The sequence below is a fragment of the Trachurus japonicus genome, chromosome 20 (genome assembly GCF_045865225.1).
Source record: "Trachurus japonicus isolate A0001 chromosome 20, Traja_1.0".
In the NCBI taxonomy this organism is placed as follows: Eukaryota; Metazoa; Chordata; class Actinopteri; order Carangiformes; family Carangidae; genus Trachurus; species Trachurus japonicus.
The window spans coordinates 26526718-26544223 of record NC_140926.1 but is presented as its reverse complement, the minus strand read 5'-3'; the positions used below and the strand labels follow the sequence as shown (position 1 = coordinate 26544223).

Below are 17506 nucleotides of genomic sequence, written 5' to 3'. Positions count from 1 at the left end.
TTTGTTATTGCGACCTACTGTATGTCACCGTCGTGATTCTTTAATTTCTTTCCTTATCTTTGCACTATTACCATCACCACACTACACTGCACTCAAACTACACACGCACATCTTGTATATCCATTGCTGTAATTCCATTATGTTGTTTGTCTTGTGTTTCACAATTAAAAAAAAAAAAAAAAAAAGACCTGATGCTGAGATGCTGGTCTGCTGGAACCTGCTGGAACCTCTGTGAGTGTGAACCTGAAGTGAAGGGGCTTGAATACTGGAGCTAACATGAGCTTCAGTACTCAGCATTCATAATGGAGTAGAACACCTTGGCATGCTTTCTCCACTGCTGCTCCACTAAAATCAGTCGGATCATCTCATCCTCTGTCTATCCTTTGAACATGTCACCAACAACAGAGAGGGAGCGGGGGTTGGGGGTTTTTACTGCCTTCACTTACAGATAACAAAAAGAAAAGTGTATGAGGATCATTGTCAGCAGGATACTGTGTGCTGAGTGACACGTGAGTTACAGTAGAGTCTAATATTAACAGTGGTGATATCACACACTGTGGTCCTGTCAGCAGCCAGACACCAGCAGACACACACTTTCACCATTTCACACTCCATCACACAAGTGGCACCAGATCTGCTGCCACACAACCACACACTTTAACATTACTATGTGCTTATCGCTTTTTATGATATATATTTGATTTTGCAAGGTTAAAAGCTTATATAATTTTATTAAAGCAGAAGTAAGCGGAATGTTTGTGTTAATATAAGTCTTAAATAGTTATATCTTCCGAGTGTTTGGTCTGAAACACGGGTCTGTCAGTCACTCTGCTCTGCTGTAAGCCCAGGAGAAAACTTTCCTTGTATCCTACAACCTTTATCCAATGAGGAGAGAGAATGGCATAAAGGGGCGGTCCTCTCTGTGTGTGCAGCCAAGGAATGCGCGTGAATGTGGTGACGTAGGGACGAGGGCGGGGACTGCTAACTCCATCTGCTGACAGGAAGTTAGCCAAAACCACCGGATCGCTTACTTTGCTGTAATATTATTATATATTTTATAAAATTAATTCTAAGTATGTCTGTCTCAGAATTGTTGACACAATTGTTTATAATGTTGTTTATATCTGTACTATCCAGTACTGACAGGCTTTGAGATGGATAAAATACTGTATATGTCTATAATATGAACTAATATATTAATACATACAAAATGTTCAAATTATTTTATGAATAAAATACTTTTGTTTCATGTATGTATGTATGGAAATTAATAAAATGTGGATATATTATATTTGCACATGGGAATTTATGATATTTCTGAATCCAACAAATCACAGCTAAGTTATTCTAGTTCAATTATCGGGGCTATCCGTAAATACATTTCAATTAGTTGTGTTGAGTTTATCATTGAGATTTAGATTCATTTCTATTTGAGAATTTGCTCTATGTAAACTCCAGAAAATATACATAAAAGGTATAATATTTAAATAACTGACTTTAATCAGTTATTCAGAGGGGGAAAGCGTAAATTAAAAACACTATTCTAACCAATGATAACTTTTCCAAAGGTCTGCTTTGTTTCAGGAACCAATGCTGGAATTTCCACCAAATTCTGGTGGAAAAGTAACAGGAAAACTTAGCTACAGATTAAATACTCATAAACTAGAGAACATAAATGTAGCACTCTTAGCTGTGCAGGTTACAGGAGTACAAGTTATTCTGGTTAGAGGCATGTGAAAAGGCCGGTGGCTCCACCTAGTGGTAAAAGTCTCCGTACTGGTTACATAAGAAAGACACAAACAGTCCAGAGGTCGATGTTTGTCCAAAGGTCACATCTCCTCTCTGTCTGTGGTGTTGCTTGTTTATTGTAACACAATATTCCCAGATGGAGGGAGGGGAGGAGCTTGTTTCTCAACACACTGTGCTCCTGCACATTTGAAGTATTTCTACAGTACATGAATACTATATCGTTTATATTTTTACATGTTTTTAATATCCTTATTGACTTTGCAGAACAAGAAACAGGATAAAATGAACACATCTTTTTTAGTGTGTATTTACAATATACACTACCCATCAAAAGTTTGGACAGTGTTTTTTCTTTATTTTCATCACTTTCTACATTGTAGATTCAAACTGAAGACATCAAAACTATGAAGGAACATGTAAAGAGTTATGTAGTATAAGTAATAAAAAAAGTGTTAAACATAGCAGAATATGTTTTATATTTTAGATTCTTTGGAATACTATGCCAGCTTTGCACACTTTTGATTCTGTCATCATCTTCATGAGTTTGTCACCTGCAACAGTTTTCCAACATTGAAGGAGTTCATATCGAACTTAGACTAGAATAGAATAGAAAATACTTTACAAGGAGGGAAATTCAGATCGTTCAGCAGCTTACATAACAATGATATGATGTAAATGATATAAAATGATATAAAAAGTAAACATGTATAACCTAACAAAAGGCATTGTGCATTTTGATGGCAGCAGCAATGAAGGATTTCCTGAATCTTTCTATTCTGCGGGTCAGGTTGTCGTTTGCCTTAAGCATGACAGATATATATATATATATTTTTTTTACACAAATTATTGTTGTGTGATGTTTATATTCCTCTTGTCTCATTCTGTTTCTCTTTTTATACTGTTGCTATTTGCTGCTGCACAAATGTAAATTTCCCCACTGCGGGACAAATAAAGGAAACTTATCTTATAACACTTTGGTTTTAATTAACACTTTTGTGTTAACACAATTCCATATGTGCTCCTTCATATAATAGTTTTGCTGTCAGTATAAATCTACAGTGTGGAAAGTAATTCAAAATAAAGTAAAACCATTTAATGAGAAGGTGTCTCCAAACTTCTGACTGCATATAGGGAAAAGAGTAGCTGACACGTTGAGTGCTTTTGCATATGCGTTTATTGTTAGTAGACAGGTTCAGCATCAATAGTGGGTATTAAAGACAAAAAAAAACAAGAAACAATCAATCATGTTAGATTTCTTTCTTTTTAAGAAGCTGATATTAAAAATGATTGTACAGACTGTGTTGTCACTGTTGGTCTGACTGCCCTGCTGCTGTAAATTCTAATTCTAGTAAGTGTTGTTTATTGATTGACAAACGCTATGACTGACATGTCAGCCCATTCTGTCAGAGTGGAGATAATGTTGCAGTCTCTCACTTCATCATGAAAAGTTTTTTTTTCTAATGTATTGATTACGTAAAGTGGGACTACATGTTTAATTGAAAATGGATTAAACTGACTCTGTTCTGTCTCAAAGGATTCCTGAGAGTCTTCTTCGTATGTGAACTATCTGTAAGTTCCACTGAAGGAAAACAAAATTTTGTAATTGTTAGCACTACATTTTAGTGTTTTAATAACTCTATCATTTATCATTTAATACCACAACTGTTACATTACCAAATATTCTACATGCTTACACTAACTTTATACTGTGTCATATTCTGGTAATTACATTTTAAATTCTGCCTATCTCTGCCAAACAGGAGGCCTTGTAGTAAAGCACTGCCTAACTAATATCTATCTAATTGTTGATAACTCACTCATGAGCATTAGCAATCTGACCTTTGATCTACACCAGTCTAAATTTTGTTGAAGAAGTAAACAAATCATTAACACAGTTAGCATATAATACTTGTTCTGCTTGTTGGCTACGCCCACTCAGTCTGAAGCTGCTGTGATTGGTGGAAATGATGAGGGGCAGCAGTCACCATTCTGAGGCAATCATCTCAGGGTGAAATGAAGACATCAGCAACTCCCCACACCTGAAAGAAGAAATACACCCGGACATCAAGAGATGAACTAAAACACTTCAGTTCAAGTAACTCATCTACAGTACATCTAACATGCTAACATGTTATCATGGTTGTTAAAACTGCATGCAGGCAACTTTTCGATCTATTTTCAAATGATTTGAAAATGATTTTCATGTTTGATGGGCAGCTAAATGCTAGTCATTTGGCAAGACAAGTTTATAGCCCTTTTTTTGTTGTTTCAAAGGGCTTTACACAGCGTCATAACAACATCCCACATTTGCTAATGCCAATGAGCAACACAACAGTGTTTGCTGAGAAGGAAATTTGCTAATGTTGTTGAATTGTAAACTTAGCATATTTCAGTAGCTTGACTACATTTAATGTGTTAACATTTAAGTTGAACAGCTGATGGACAAATAGCGTTAGTATATTAAACACGTGTGGGGGTATATTTGGGGATCAAATGTTTCAGTCTGGATTGAACTGTTGAACAGGCTGAATAATGACAGACAATGTTGCATAGTGATAGAAAAATGTCATGGTGTTCCAGGTGAACTGGTCCTGGCCAATACATGAACAGAGGACGTCGTCAAGGTTACCTGACTCAGGTTGTCACTGTCCAACACTGCTACGATGCGGCGAGATCCATCCAGACGAGGTTCAAACTCCTCCGTCCAGGAGAACGAAGCCTGAGGCTCGATGACGCTGAAACACACGCAGGGAGGTTCAAATACACAATATACTGTATACTTTCTGTTAACACAATATGATAAATGTAGGTGTTACCTGTAGTCACGTATCCTGTCTCCCATGAGTCCTGGCCCGTCGATGGCCACCTGGACGTTGTTGAGGGGGAAGCTGTACGGGTTGGTGAAGGAAACAGTCACATACATCTTCTTCTTCACCTGAGGTGTACCGCTCACCTGCAAGCAGAGAAAGAGAACAAGAGGAGAGTTTAAAGTAGATAAACAAGGATTCAATTTCTATTTACCCCCACCCCCCCCTTTTTTCCCTTTTTATTTTTTTATTTGTTCATTATGTTCATTTATTTTATTGTAACTTATACTGCTATATGTCCTATCATTCATTTATTATATAAAGTCATATGTCAGGAAATGTTTTTTTAAATGTTATGTAAAATGTGTAAAATGTTACAATAAACATACATATTGTACCTACACTGCAAAAACTCTAAATCTTTCCAAGAATATTTGTCTTATTACTTGTCAAAATGTCTCATTTCTAGTCAGAACCAATCTCTTTCCACTCATCACCTAAAAATAAACTTGTTTTTAGATCATTTTCCCTTGTTTCAAACAAATTTTCACTTGAAATGAGTAGAAAAATCTGCCAGTGAAAGCAAGTTTTTTTGTGCTTGTAATACGAAAGAAAAACTTGCTCCACTATCAGATTTTTCTACTTATTTCAAGTGAAAATATGCTTGAAAGAAGTAAAAAGTGTCTAAAAACAAGCTGCTTTTTAATGTGATGAGTCTTATTTTAAGTAGAATGAGATTAGTTTTGACTAGAAATAAGACAAATATTCTTGGTAAGATTTAGAGTTTTTGCAGTGTACAGTTTTCAGGATTTGAATTATATACTGTATATTGTGCTTTATCATGGTTGTTGTTATGTGTGTGTGTGTGTGTGTGTGTGTGTGTGTGTGTGTGTTTTTACCGTCATGGTGAGGCTCGGGGTCTGCAGGTTGATCACCTTGATTGCGCTTATTGATTGGCCCTCAGATTGTCCAGTCACAATAAAGTGGAGGCAGAGCTGTGAGCCCAGGTGAGGCATGTACTCCAGAGCCGGGATCGTCAACATCACACGCTGCACTACAACACACACACACACACACACACACACACACACACAATAGTTTTGACACCATAATCCCAGTTGAGTTTACCCATACAGGTCTATCAGGTGACTGCTGCTGCTCACTCTGGTAGGACTCCACTGTAACATCAAAGTCCTGATCTTTGAAGTGATTGGATGTGACTCCGGTGTAGAAGACGACTGATCCAGCCAGATGAGCGTGCACAACTCTTTGATGGTCACCCTGGTTGTGGAAATCCACTGCCAGGTTCACATCATAGCCCAGCATGCACTGCAGAGAGGAAGGGACGGAGAGAAGACAAGCTGACATCATGTTGGTGGATGGTACAGTTGTCCACTTCAGGTTTGCCAGCAGGCTTGAGTTGCATTGTGGGTAACATAGGGGCCAAGTTTGATGATGAAAGTCTCTTTTACATTTTTTGGGAGCTTAGAAATGGAATCTGTATATTCATATTGTAAACGTGTACTGAATCTGAGCACCAGTCATCAGTCATCAGTCATTATAAAACATATTTATGTTCAGACTTTCTTGGAGTGGATATTTTTGTCGATTCTTTTACACCTACACAAATCTACACATGAATGCTGAGATATGGTTTCAGATCTCCACACACAACTGCAAACAACATTAGAATGACAATGTTTGAGATGCAATACTAAATTGGTGGCATATATTTAAAGCAGAAGTAAACGATCCGGTCATTTTGGCTAACTTCCTGTCAGCCGATGGAGTTAGCAGTCCCCGCCCTCGTCCCTACGTCACCACATTCACGCGCATCCCTTGGCTGCACACACAGAGAGGACCGCCCCTTTATGCCGTTCTCTCTCCTCATTGGATAAAGGTTGTAGGATACAAGGAAAGTTTTCTCCTGGGCTTACAGCAGAGCAGAGTGACTGACAGACCCGTGTTTCAGACCAAACACTCTATAGAAGTGATTGCTGTCGGAAGATAGAACTATTTAAGACTTATGTTAACACAAACATTCCGCTTACTTCTGCTTTAATAACCCGAGCACACAAAGAGAAAAAAAAAAAGACGTAGTGCATGAATATAAAAATAAATGGAAAAAAAGACGTAGTGCATGAATATAAAGATGGATGGAAGGTTACCTGCTCAGCACTGATGATGACTGACAGCTGGGACTCAGGCAGCTCAGAGTGATCCCTCTCACAACCATATTCCTCCGCCCGGCCCATAGTCCTGTTGTCATCTCCACTCCCTGCAGACACAGACCACATCAGTACAGGTGGAGCTCAAACTTCTGTGTGTGTGTGTGTGTGTGTGTGTGTGTGTGTTACCCTCAGGGTACTTGTACGTGAGTGTGACGTCCATAGGTGATGAGCTGCCTATAGCTTTGGTGTAAATAGCCTGTCCAATATGAGTCTTATCCACCCTGAATGGATTCAGATTTCCATAGCGATCCCGCTTCAGGAAGACCACGTCACTGTTCACCTGTGGGGGATGAAAACAGTGGTCAGGATGTAAACCTATGACCTCTAGCAGTTCAAATATTAGTATTGATCCCCACAAAAAGAGAACCTCAGCAAAGACAAATCCACAGTCAAATGGGTGGCACAGCAGACCCTCTTTAATGGCACTGACTGGGGCCGGACCACACCGAAAATGTCCTGTAAATCAAGCATAGAGTGGTTATCATTCAGCAGTCCACTTGTTTTGAATCAATCTGTCCCTCTGGACGTCTTTTCCCACCGTCACTGGTCTCCTGGGGCGTGGCGTCCACCACCTGCCATCCTCCCAGGCCGGGGGGCAGGTCAGGGCGGACCATGTTGGCCTCATTCCAGCAGTGGTAGTTCCTACAGGATGTGGATGTGGAGGATGTGTTAGGTGGTTTTATACCTGTCTGCTCGCCCTCACAGTCCCAGAGAACACTCAGTATCTACAAACACCTGCTCTTTCAGCTTTCTGATCTCACAGAAAAGTGAGACAGCTGTGCTCATTTAATAATTCGACACAATCAACCAAGTATGTACACCATTTATACAGTACACCATTTATTTATTTATTGTATTTTGTTAACCTATTTATTTAGAGGACAGTGTATATTAATGAACATTTCTGTTCAAAGGCTAATTTACAACTGTGTCCTCCGGCGTGATGTTAAAAAGACCTCAGGCCATTAAAGTACACAAAACAAGGACACAAAGGTGGAGACATCCATAGAAACACAACATATCCATGTAGAGAACAGAATCCATCAGATGAGAGACATCCATACACTACAGAAACAATAACAACAAATAGACAATGATACAAAACAAAACCAAGACAAACAGTACAACATAGTGCAAGATTATTTCCAGGTCTAGTTTACAGTATACCCAGGACCGAGTGCATCACATGACTGGGTCAAATGTAAAAACATGATTACTCTCTGTGGAGTCTGGAGCATATATTATTGATTATATATATATATATATATATATATATATATATATATACAGAGATGGACAGAGTACTTGACCCCAGTACTTGAGTAAGAGTACAAATACTACTGGTCAAAATTTACTCTGTTACAAGTAAAAGTAGCTCAGTCGACATGCTACCCGAGTAAGAGTAAAAAAGTACTTGCTTTTAAAGGTACTTAAGTATCCAAAAGTACATGCTTTTAAATTTACTTTAAGTAAAAGTAAAACTAAGAGTAAATTTCTTATTTTCCACATCAATGAATGACTACAATTTTTTCTAAATGAATGTAAGGAGCTTTTAACTCTTGTTAGTGAGAATGAACTCTTTGAAAGCAGCTGCACTGATGTGCTGCTTTTAGGGGTTAGGGTTTCCTTCTTTGACAAACACAGCTTGTATCCAATAGGATTTTAGAAAAAAAAAAAAAAAAAGAGCAGACCTGAAAGTAACGAGTACTTTTCAGCCTTCAACTCGAGTAAAAGTAAAAATATTTGTCTTGGAAATGTATTCAAGTAAGAGTAATAAGTACCAAAGAAATCTAATACTCAAGTAAAGTACAAATCCTCTGGATATGTACTTAAGTACAGTACTCAAGTAAATTTACTCCGTTACTGTCCACCACTGTATATATAATAACAATACTAATACTAATGGTTTGGATTTATATAGGCTATCGCTTTTTCATGGCATGCTCAAAGCGCGTTACAGAAATGATTATTTATTCAGTGTGCCTGTGACCACCACCAAACATTCATATCATACACATTCACACGGGGCAAGATGGGGATGGTGTCTTGCCCCAGGGCTATAGTGTCCTTGGGCAACCCTCCCAACCCGACCCACTATCCCTCCTGAGCCACTATCACCGACTTGTACATGGCGCCATGGGAGTAACTGACATTGTTAAAGGGATATTTCAGATTTTGGCAAATTGGCCTATTGCCATAGTCCATATAGTTTTAGGAGTAGGTGCAGGTCACAACTTGTCCATCAGAGTGTTTTGGAGTTGTTGGATTGTGTATTTAGTTTGTTGAAGGAAAGGCGGAAATACCATGCTGCTCGCGTCTCTGCCCCGCCTATCTAAAAACAGCTTGCACCAACAATTAGGTAATGAACCTACTGCTATGACTGTAGGGATTATGGTAACAAACATTTAAAAACTTGTAATGGAGATAGTTGAAGATTGATATTTTCCAACGCAATTGTTTATCAATGCTGCTGTTTCCTTTTTCCATATTTGCCTCCATGCATGGTATAATTATACCGAAACACTAAGGTCAAATTTTGAATTCAAAAATGTGATTCCTGTTAACGACTGAGGTAGGTTTTTACTGATACTGAAAACAGTTTGTAAAATACAGGTTTGAAAAGTAAGAAGAGACTGCACTGACCAGATGGAGTCCCTGGTGTGGCGTTTGTCCGGGGTCCCGTCTGGCTTGAAGATAAGGTCAGTCTTCAAGTTGCCCGTGTTGTCGTGAGCTGAAGAGAAGTTGGTGATGACCCTCGCTGGGATGCCGAGGCAGCGTAGGACTGTAACATTTAAACACCACGATCATATATAATCACTTCCTGTTCCTCCAAAAACACACACTCTTTGGGATTATCAAGTCTTCTTGTTCGTTTATCACAAACAAAAATAAGGTCTTCTTTAAATGAAGAAGAACACTTGATCCTTCCATGTGCAACATCTATCCAAACTCTTGACTTGGGTTCATGAGGGCCGTGATCAGTATGTGTGCTCTTACAGGTGTTGAAGACTCCAGCGAACACCCAGCACTGGCCGAAGCAGACGGGGACTCCGGTGTTGACGAACTGCAGCAGGATCCTCACGCTGCCTGTCCAGGATGTCGGAGGCTTGCCCATGGAGAAGTCCTCGCTCCAGTTGCCCACCAACACACCGCTGTCATCCTGAGAGTTCAGCTGAGAGGAGGAGGAGGAAGAGGAGGTGAAAGCCAGAAAAAAACTAGAGTGATTAGAACTCATACCTCCTTTTCTCTCCAAGAGTTTTGGACATGTCAGACTCAGTCCTACATGATCAAACTATGCCATCCAGTAACACAGATAACAGGGTCTATCCTCTAGGAGTCAACATGGTCTGAACAGTTCTTCCTTAGCTGCAGGAATATTTCCCTCTTGACCAAAATGCGCCATCAATGAATCAAGCTGGTTGCTTAAAACAGATGGAACCTGTTGTTTAACTGTAACTATGTTAACTGTGCCTGTCTTGATTTAGATTATTACAACCTAATGTCAAAAAGCACAGGATCTGCTACATGGTGGTCAAGGATATCTGAGGTATCTGCATTGTCTTGGAAAATGTCCTCCTAATTTCCTGAAAAATGTAGGTATTTAGCTGTTCAGATGTAGTTAGTCTTGTATGTAGTCCTGATCTGTCTGCCACAGACACAAATTTACTCCAATAAAGTGGGTTCTTAAAGGGATAGTTCACCCAAAATTCAAATTTCACTCATTATCTACTCACCCTCATGTCAACTAAGAGCTGTGAGAATTTTCAGAGTCCTCCGTCCCTTCTCTGAGTTATGGGGGGGGGGGGGGTCCACGCAGCAGTATTTGTCCATATAATGGTTGTGAATGGATACCAACTTTCTTCGTCCAAAAAGACACACCAAAAAACATCCAAATACCTCCATACTGCTCGTCTGTAATGTCCCTCTTGTATTGAAGCCCCAACATGAGAAATTGTTCCGAAAAAACAGGAAGAGCAGTGAACTGAGACACTGGGAGCTTCTGCTACAAACAAGCTTAAAATATAGACTTATTTAATTTTTTTTGGAACAATTTCTCATGTTGGGGCTTCAATACAAGAGGGACATTACAGACAAGCACTATGGAGGTATTTGGATGTTTTTTGGTGTGTCTTTTTGGACGAAGATAGTTGGTATCCATTGACAACCATTATATGGACAAATACTGCTGCACGGACCATCCCCGTAACTCAGAGAAGGAACGGAGGACTCTGAAAATTCTCACAGCTCTTAGTCGACATGAGGGTGAGTAGATAATGAGTGAAATTTGAATTTTGGGTGAACTATCCCTTTAACAATGGACACTAAATAAATACGGTTTTATAAATAACAAATATAAAGGTTCTTTGAGTGTTACTGACCAATTTGAAATGACGTCAACATAAATCACACACACTCAAATGGTCTCAGAACACAGAGTCAGCCTGTTTTCTTGCCCTGTGCTCTCACCATGGCCGAGCCCTTCCTGACCAGCTGGATGACGTTGCCTCGGCTGTAAATTGGCATCCGAGAGGCATCCAAGATGTGAATGCAGGCGTCTAAAATGCCACGTTCAAACTGCAAAGATAGAAAATACACTGACTTTAACACCATTCTTCTTGAATCCTGTATAATGTGTGTGTGTGTGTGTGTGTGTGTGTGTTTCTACCTGTCCGTACATCCAGGTGCGGTGTGCCACGGCTCCAACCGAGCCCTGGTAGATGACACCGGTGTCGTTGAGGACGTACTCCCTCCGCTCAGCCTCATTAGGACAGAACACTTGGTCTTCTGCAGACAGCAGACAGCAGCAGATGGTGTTACATCTGAGCTGTCTTTTCTTCATGTTTCATAGGTACTTACAGAACTGAATGGTTACAATTTTTCACAAAACACATTTCTTGAGACCTTCGGTGCAGTAAACACAAAACTCAACAGTCAAACTACTCTCACCAAACCTCTGACTCTTCCTGTAAAACCAAACACACTCTGTTTTCAGATCATAGGTGGGATGTGACATGGCATGACTCAGCTAGAATCACAGGAGTTCTATACTGTGATAAATCAAAGCTGTTTAAATGATAGCTGAAAGTCTTGTGAACATTCTACAAGTTGAGTAACTAGACAAGAAATATAAGTGCAAGTCCATTTACCATCTCAGTAATGAACTTTAATGAATTTTAGAAGTTGAATGAAGTCTGAAAGTTGTTGGAGAGTTTTTAGAGCTTGAAACCTGTTCCAATACATTTCCTATGGGACAAAAAAAAATCTGAAAAATTTTACAGTAATATCTGAAAAAGTATAAAGAATATCAAAAAGTTAAAGCAGAAGTAAGCGATTCGGTCGTTTTGGCTAACTTCCTGTCAGCCGATGGAGTTAGCAGTCCCCACCCTCGTCCCTACGTCACCACATTCACGTGCATCCCTTGGCTGCACACACAGAGAGGACCGCCCCTTTATGCCGTTCTCTCTCCTCATTGGATAAAGGTTGTAGGATACAAGGAAAGTTTTCTCCTGGGCTTACAGCAGAGCAGAGTGACTGACAGACCCGTGTTTCAGACCAAACACTCTATAGAAGTGATTGCTGTCAGAAGATATAACTATTTAAGACTTATATTAACACAAATATTCCGCTTACTTCTGCTTTAAATAATAGCAATAATGTCCCAAAGAAGCTGCACTGCACAATTTGATATATAAATTGTTGAAGTAGCACAAAGGTAGGACACTAGAGGACAAAGAACAGCAATAATAAAGGAAAATGGCCAACATGAAGAAATATTTATTATCTAATACTGTAACTGCACCCGATTTATCAGGTTCAACTAATGTGAAATGTGAGCAGGCTGTTAGATAGGACAGAGGACAAGCCTCTGTTTGTACCTGGACACCAGGCATTGAAGAGCAGGTACAGGTCTGTGCTGGGGTCCCTCTTGTTCCTCTGTATGCCGCCACCCACATCAATGGCCACATAAGTACGATACTTCCCTATGATGGCGGTGGGCGTGGGGGTGATGCCCAGCGTCAACGTTTCTCCATTAGACTCCAGGATCTGGCCTGACCATGAGCCACCGCCACGGGAGCCAAACGTCACCACCATCAGGGTGTTCTTATTGGCTGTAGGGTTGGAGCCTGGAGGAGGAGAAGGAGGAGGATTAGTGATGAGGAGGAGTGGCAGATGAGAGGAGAGGAGAGGAGAGCAGAGGAGAGGAGGAGAGAAACAAGGGGAGACAAGAGGAGATAAGGAGAACACTGATCAAGAAACAAGAACAGGAAGTGTGAAGATGAGTAGACAGTCAATAAGCAGAGAGAAGGGACAAGATGAGAGAGGGGGAGAGGAGAAGAGACAAGGCAGAGAAGTAATAAATGGGAAGGAAACAAGGAGGGGAGGAGAGGTGACAAAGGAAGGGAGGAAGGAGCTGATTAAGAGAAGGGGAGGGAAGTGATTATGAGGAACTGGAGCAGAAACAGAAGATGACAAACAAAACATTCAAGTGCTCCGGTGGGGCTTGTCATGAACTCCCCCAGCATCTCAGTCAGTCTCCTTTAGACATGAATGAACATCTGGACCAAGAGGCAGCTGGTGTTGCATTTAATGGTATTATTGCTAAATGACCTTAATGACTAAACTATGAAATTATGAAACTGACAAAGGTGGACATTGATTCAGTTATGTGTTTATGATTACATTCTGATTGCATTCTTGTTCTGATTGTTCTGAATCTCTTTGTGCTTATTCATGTATGTACTGTCACACACACACACACACACACACACACACACACACACACACACACACACACACACACACACACACACACACACACACACACACACACACACACACACACAAAACAAACAAAATATACACACTGATGTGAAATACCGAGAAAAATAAGCTTCTCCATGTGTTTTACCAGAGCACTTCTTGTGTATATCTTAATGATTTATCTATTTTTTCTGTACTATATAAGTTGTTATACTGTAGGTGACTGCTTCATAAAAAAATGATAAAAAATGGCGTTTTTTTTCTAAAAAAGTGATGACAAAGATGATGTGTCTAACATAAGAAATGTTGTATTTCCTACTTTTTCCAGTCAGTGCTGTGAACATCTGTCACACAGCAGCTCTGAGAAGTCTGTTGTGTGTTCTTCTAATGACAATGCCGGTGGGAGTGTGTGTTCTAATTAGCCAGCCAAATGAAAGTGATGCTGCCTAACGAAGCGACAGTCATCTAATCGCTTGGTGTTAACAAACGTCTCCAAAGCAGCTAATTGGTTAACGAGGGAGCAGTTTAACTGTTTGTCTCAGGCGGGTCGCTCTGTGACACACACTCTGACCACACCCCCCACTACAGACTGCAGCTCTGATGGGATTGTAATTGAATATGCTGTTATCATGTATCATGTATCATATCATCTATCACAGTGTTTTAATCTATGAAATAACTTCATTATAAATCTCATTCATCACACACATTTAGCTCCTTTACCTAAACACATCTGATATTCATGATTCTAGTGTTATGTTTTAGTTAATGATTGGTACAGATGAGCTATCAACAACACTTCAATCTCAACCTCAATCTTCTCTATTCTGATTTTTATCAATACTTATTATATTTAGACAAATGTAATTTAAATGCCCGAGACTGTAACATTGAATAGAATTGCAGCTGGATTACATATTGTCTGTCTGGGAAAATGTTTTTTTTTTAATTTGTTTAGTTGGTAACTCACAACTGTGTTGATACTGAATAAAGAAGTAAAGTGTTCAGATTCTAAGTGAATTTTATAAATGAAAGTTTTGTAAAGAGCTCGGATTCAAGATCCTCTTTCAAACACAAAACACAGACACACAAGGATTTAATTGACAGAGCAGACCCATGCAGTACAGTCCAAACCAAGATCTGATTCAGACCATTGGACTAAGGTGGAACTCTCCAATCAGGACCCACAGATCTGGTTCACACTGTGACTGAATATGTAAGTATGTATCTGCCTATGTTGAGAGATCAGATTAGATCAGGGTCCAGACTCACCGATCAGGAACTCCAGCTGGAAGTCTTCCTGGGCCGGCACCTGGTTGAAGGTCACCCTGATGACGAACTCCTGACCACGGCGGACCACCAGGTTCTCCGTGTCGTAGGCAGTGGTGTAGTGGTTCGGTTTGTTGACCTGCTGACACATGTCCACGCTCTGCACTGACAGAGACCCTGAGAGGAGGAGGGATGTGTCAAGCTCTTCCCTCTGCTCACATCTTCACACCTCAGACCTGACTCTGATTATTTACATGTATTTTGTCATGTGACATAGCCTATATCAGTTTATTGAAGTATCATAAAAATCTAGTATATCTAGTATGCTATCCAACATAAACAAGGCACAATCAAACTACCACAAGCAGCTGTGAGTACCTTCAACCTTGGTCAGTCACTTCAAGTAGCCTATAAATCAATTGATTATGATCATTTAAAGTTAGAAAAAGAAAGAAAGAAAAGAAAAAGAAAGAAATCTGAACAATATAAATAATCAAAATAATTTAAACATAAGTTAAAGATAAGTTATCAGCGGTCTGAATGAGTTTCAGGTTGTGGTCAGAGGTCAGGAACAATGAAGACCAATAAGGAAGTGGCTCTGACCTCCAGGGGCGTGGCTTCTGGGCCCGGCCTCCGTGTCATCAAAAGGTTCAAACTCTGGAAAATCATCATCCTCAGTCTCCAGGTTGCTGGTCGGCACCTTAAGGTCATAAAAAAAATCATCATGAAATAAAAAAATGAATAAAGAGAGGAGAATAAGTCTGAACTGAAATAAATCGTGTAGCCTATGTTACCGGTTGAGTGTAGCGCCCCCTGTGGGAGGTTGCTCCGCTGGCTAAACGAGACATGATGTTCACTAGACAAAGACAAAAAAAATGATCAAGGGTCAGTGAAAAATAAAGGTTGACAAGACAAGCAATTCAGAAATATATAGAAATCGTAAAATCATTTTAAAAGCATAAATCAGACTTGTTAAAATGTACATGTTGTATTCATGTTGGTTTTATTGAAATGACATTGGAACCATTTTGGAACAAAAGTAAGACTGAATGCCTTGAAAATGTCAAATGGTATAACCATGCACAAAAGAGTGATAAATATTCAAAATTTGATCCACATCATTTCTTCTAAAAACATTAAATTGAAATAGATTTTCCCCCCGTGTTTCTATATTTAAATTTAAATGCATTTCATCAACACTGGGAAGGACATATCCTAAACTCACTGCTTTTCTTGTAAATAATGTGACAAATGATGTCAAATTTGTCAAACATAGTGTTATTGTTAACCAATAGAGTCTGGGAAGCATAAAATCTATATTAAAAAAACACACATTAAACTAAAGAAAAATATAAATCTAACAGAAAACAACATAATGATATGAAAGCAAAATCAGATGAACGTCACAATCATATAATTCAGTGAATTTGGTGCAGATTATTTAAAACATCTGACAGGCAGACACATGTATGATATCAAAGCAAATTAGAACTAAATCTAACAAATCACACCAAACAAGCTTAACTTGATTTAAAGGCCAAGAGACACCTCAAATAAGAATGAAAATGTTGTTCAATATACATGAGATGTCATGATGTTCAGTAAATGTTGAACAAAATAACATGTGCACCTCATATACAGAAGAAAATACATTGTTTAATAACAGAGAAATGACTTGTAGAATATTATAATATAAACATACAATATCATAATATTGTAGTGTGTGGTTAAAAATATAGAATGTTACAAAAAACAAGATACAATGAAAATGCATCTTACCACTCTGATGAAGGAGAGAAGTTTGTTGCTTCCAAGATGATGAGATTGACTTGATTGACACCAATTTATATACACACACTGCTTCCTCTTTACGAACACACACACACACACACACACACACACACACACACACACACACACACACACACACACACACACACACACAAACACACACACACACACACACACACACACACACACACACACACACACACACACACACACACACACATGTTTTTTTCAGTTTAGTTTCATGTCATCTCGCCAACCAATTCTTATTATTGAATATACAACAGACAAGTAAAACTGATACCCTCCCCCCTTTGTGTGTGTGTGTGTGTGTGTGTGTGAAGGTGACCTTGACCTATAGACCAACCAGCTTGTGACATGATAATGTCACAGTGTTGTAACAGATGCAGCAACACGTCCTTTTCTACTGATGTTCACTTGTATTCCAACACATTTCAGTCACAAACTAACTCTGACTGAAGTCGTGAGTTCCTCTGATGATTCACATCACCAGTGATGATCTACATGAACACACCTGGAACAAAGTACAACATGTGTGAAAATATGTCCCTTTGACCCTGCACAGATAAGTAAATGGATGGATGGAAAAGTTGACCATGGATATTTGTATATATAATATATAGAAATATATCTATGGAGAATGAATTTAAACAACAAGAAAGACAGACTCAGTGCTGTCTGTTAGACACAATATCTCAATGTCTACCTAATCTACCTCAAAGGTCAGAGGTCAATGTCAAGGTCATGGTGACCTCCAACATTCAGCCATTACTCAAGACACACACGAGTCGTTCATGTGTTATAAGACTCTGGGTAAACAGAGATATTACTCTCAGTTACTGTAAAACACACTTTTGCAACACATTTTTCAAACACACT

The 17506-nt window shown here is 39.2% G+C and overlaps 1 protein-coding gene across 1 annotated transcript; it reads right to left on the bottom strand.

Annotated features, from left to right (window-relative positions):
• Positions 1–3329: 3329 nt before the first annotated feature.
• LOC146967028 (coagulation factor XIII A chain-like) lies at positions 3330–16618 on the bottom strand. Its single transcript, XM_085762745.1, has 18 exons — positions 16598–16618; positions 15613–15674; positions 15422–15518; positions 14822–14995; positions 12664–12912; positions 11454–11572; positions 11255–11362; positions 9785–9959; positions 9431–9569; positions 7326–7429; positions 7155–7243; positions 6914–7067; positions 6725–6834; positions 5720–5885; positions 5456–5610; positions 4566–4702; positions 4379–4484; positions 3330–3788 (listed from the first exon to the last, which is right to left on the bottom strand). The coding sequence occupies exons 2-18, from the start codon at positions 15664–15666 to the stop codon at positions 3753–3755; spliced, it is 2172 nt and encodes a 723-aa protein (XP_085618871.1). The 5' UTR covers positions 15667–15674; positions 16598–16618; the 3' UTR covers positions 3330–3752.
• Between the last annotated feature and the right edge of the window lie 888 nt (positions 16619–17506).

Bases quoted from the DNA above. Each gene is read 5' to 3' on its own strand.
- LOC146967028 (XM_085762745.1), bottom strand. From the start codon at position 15,666: ATGTCTCGTTTAGCCAGCGGAGCAACCTCCCACAGGGGGCGCTACACT. The intron at 14,996-15,421 runs GTCAGAGCCACT...TCCTCCTCTCAG, and splicing joins CAGAAGCCACGCCCCTGGAG to GGTCTCTGTCAGTGCAGAGC. The intron at 9,570-9,784 runs GTAAGAGCACAC...TAAATGTTACAG, and splicing joins CGCTGGAGTCTTCAACACCT to TCCTACGCTGCCTCGGCATC.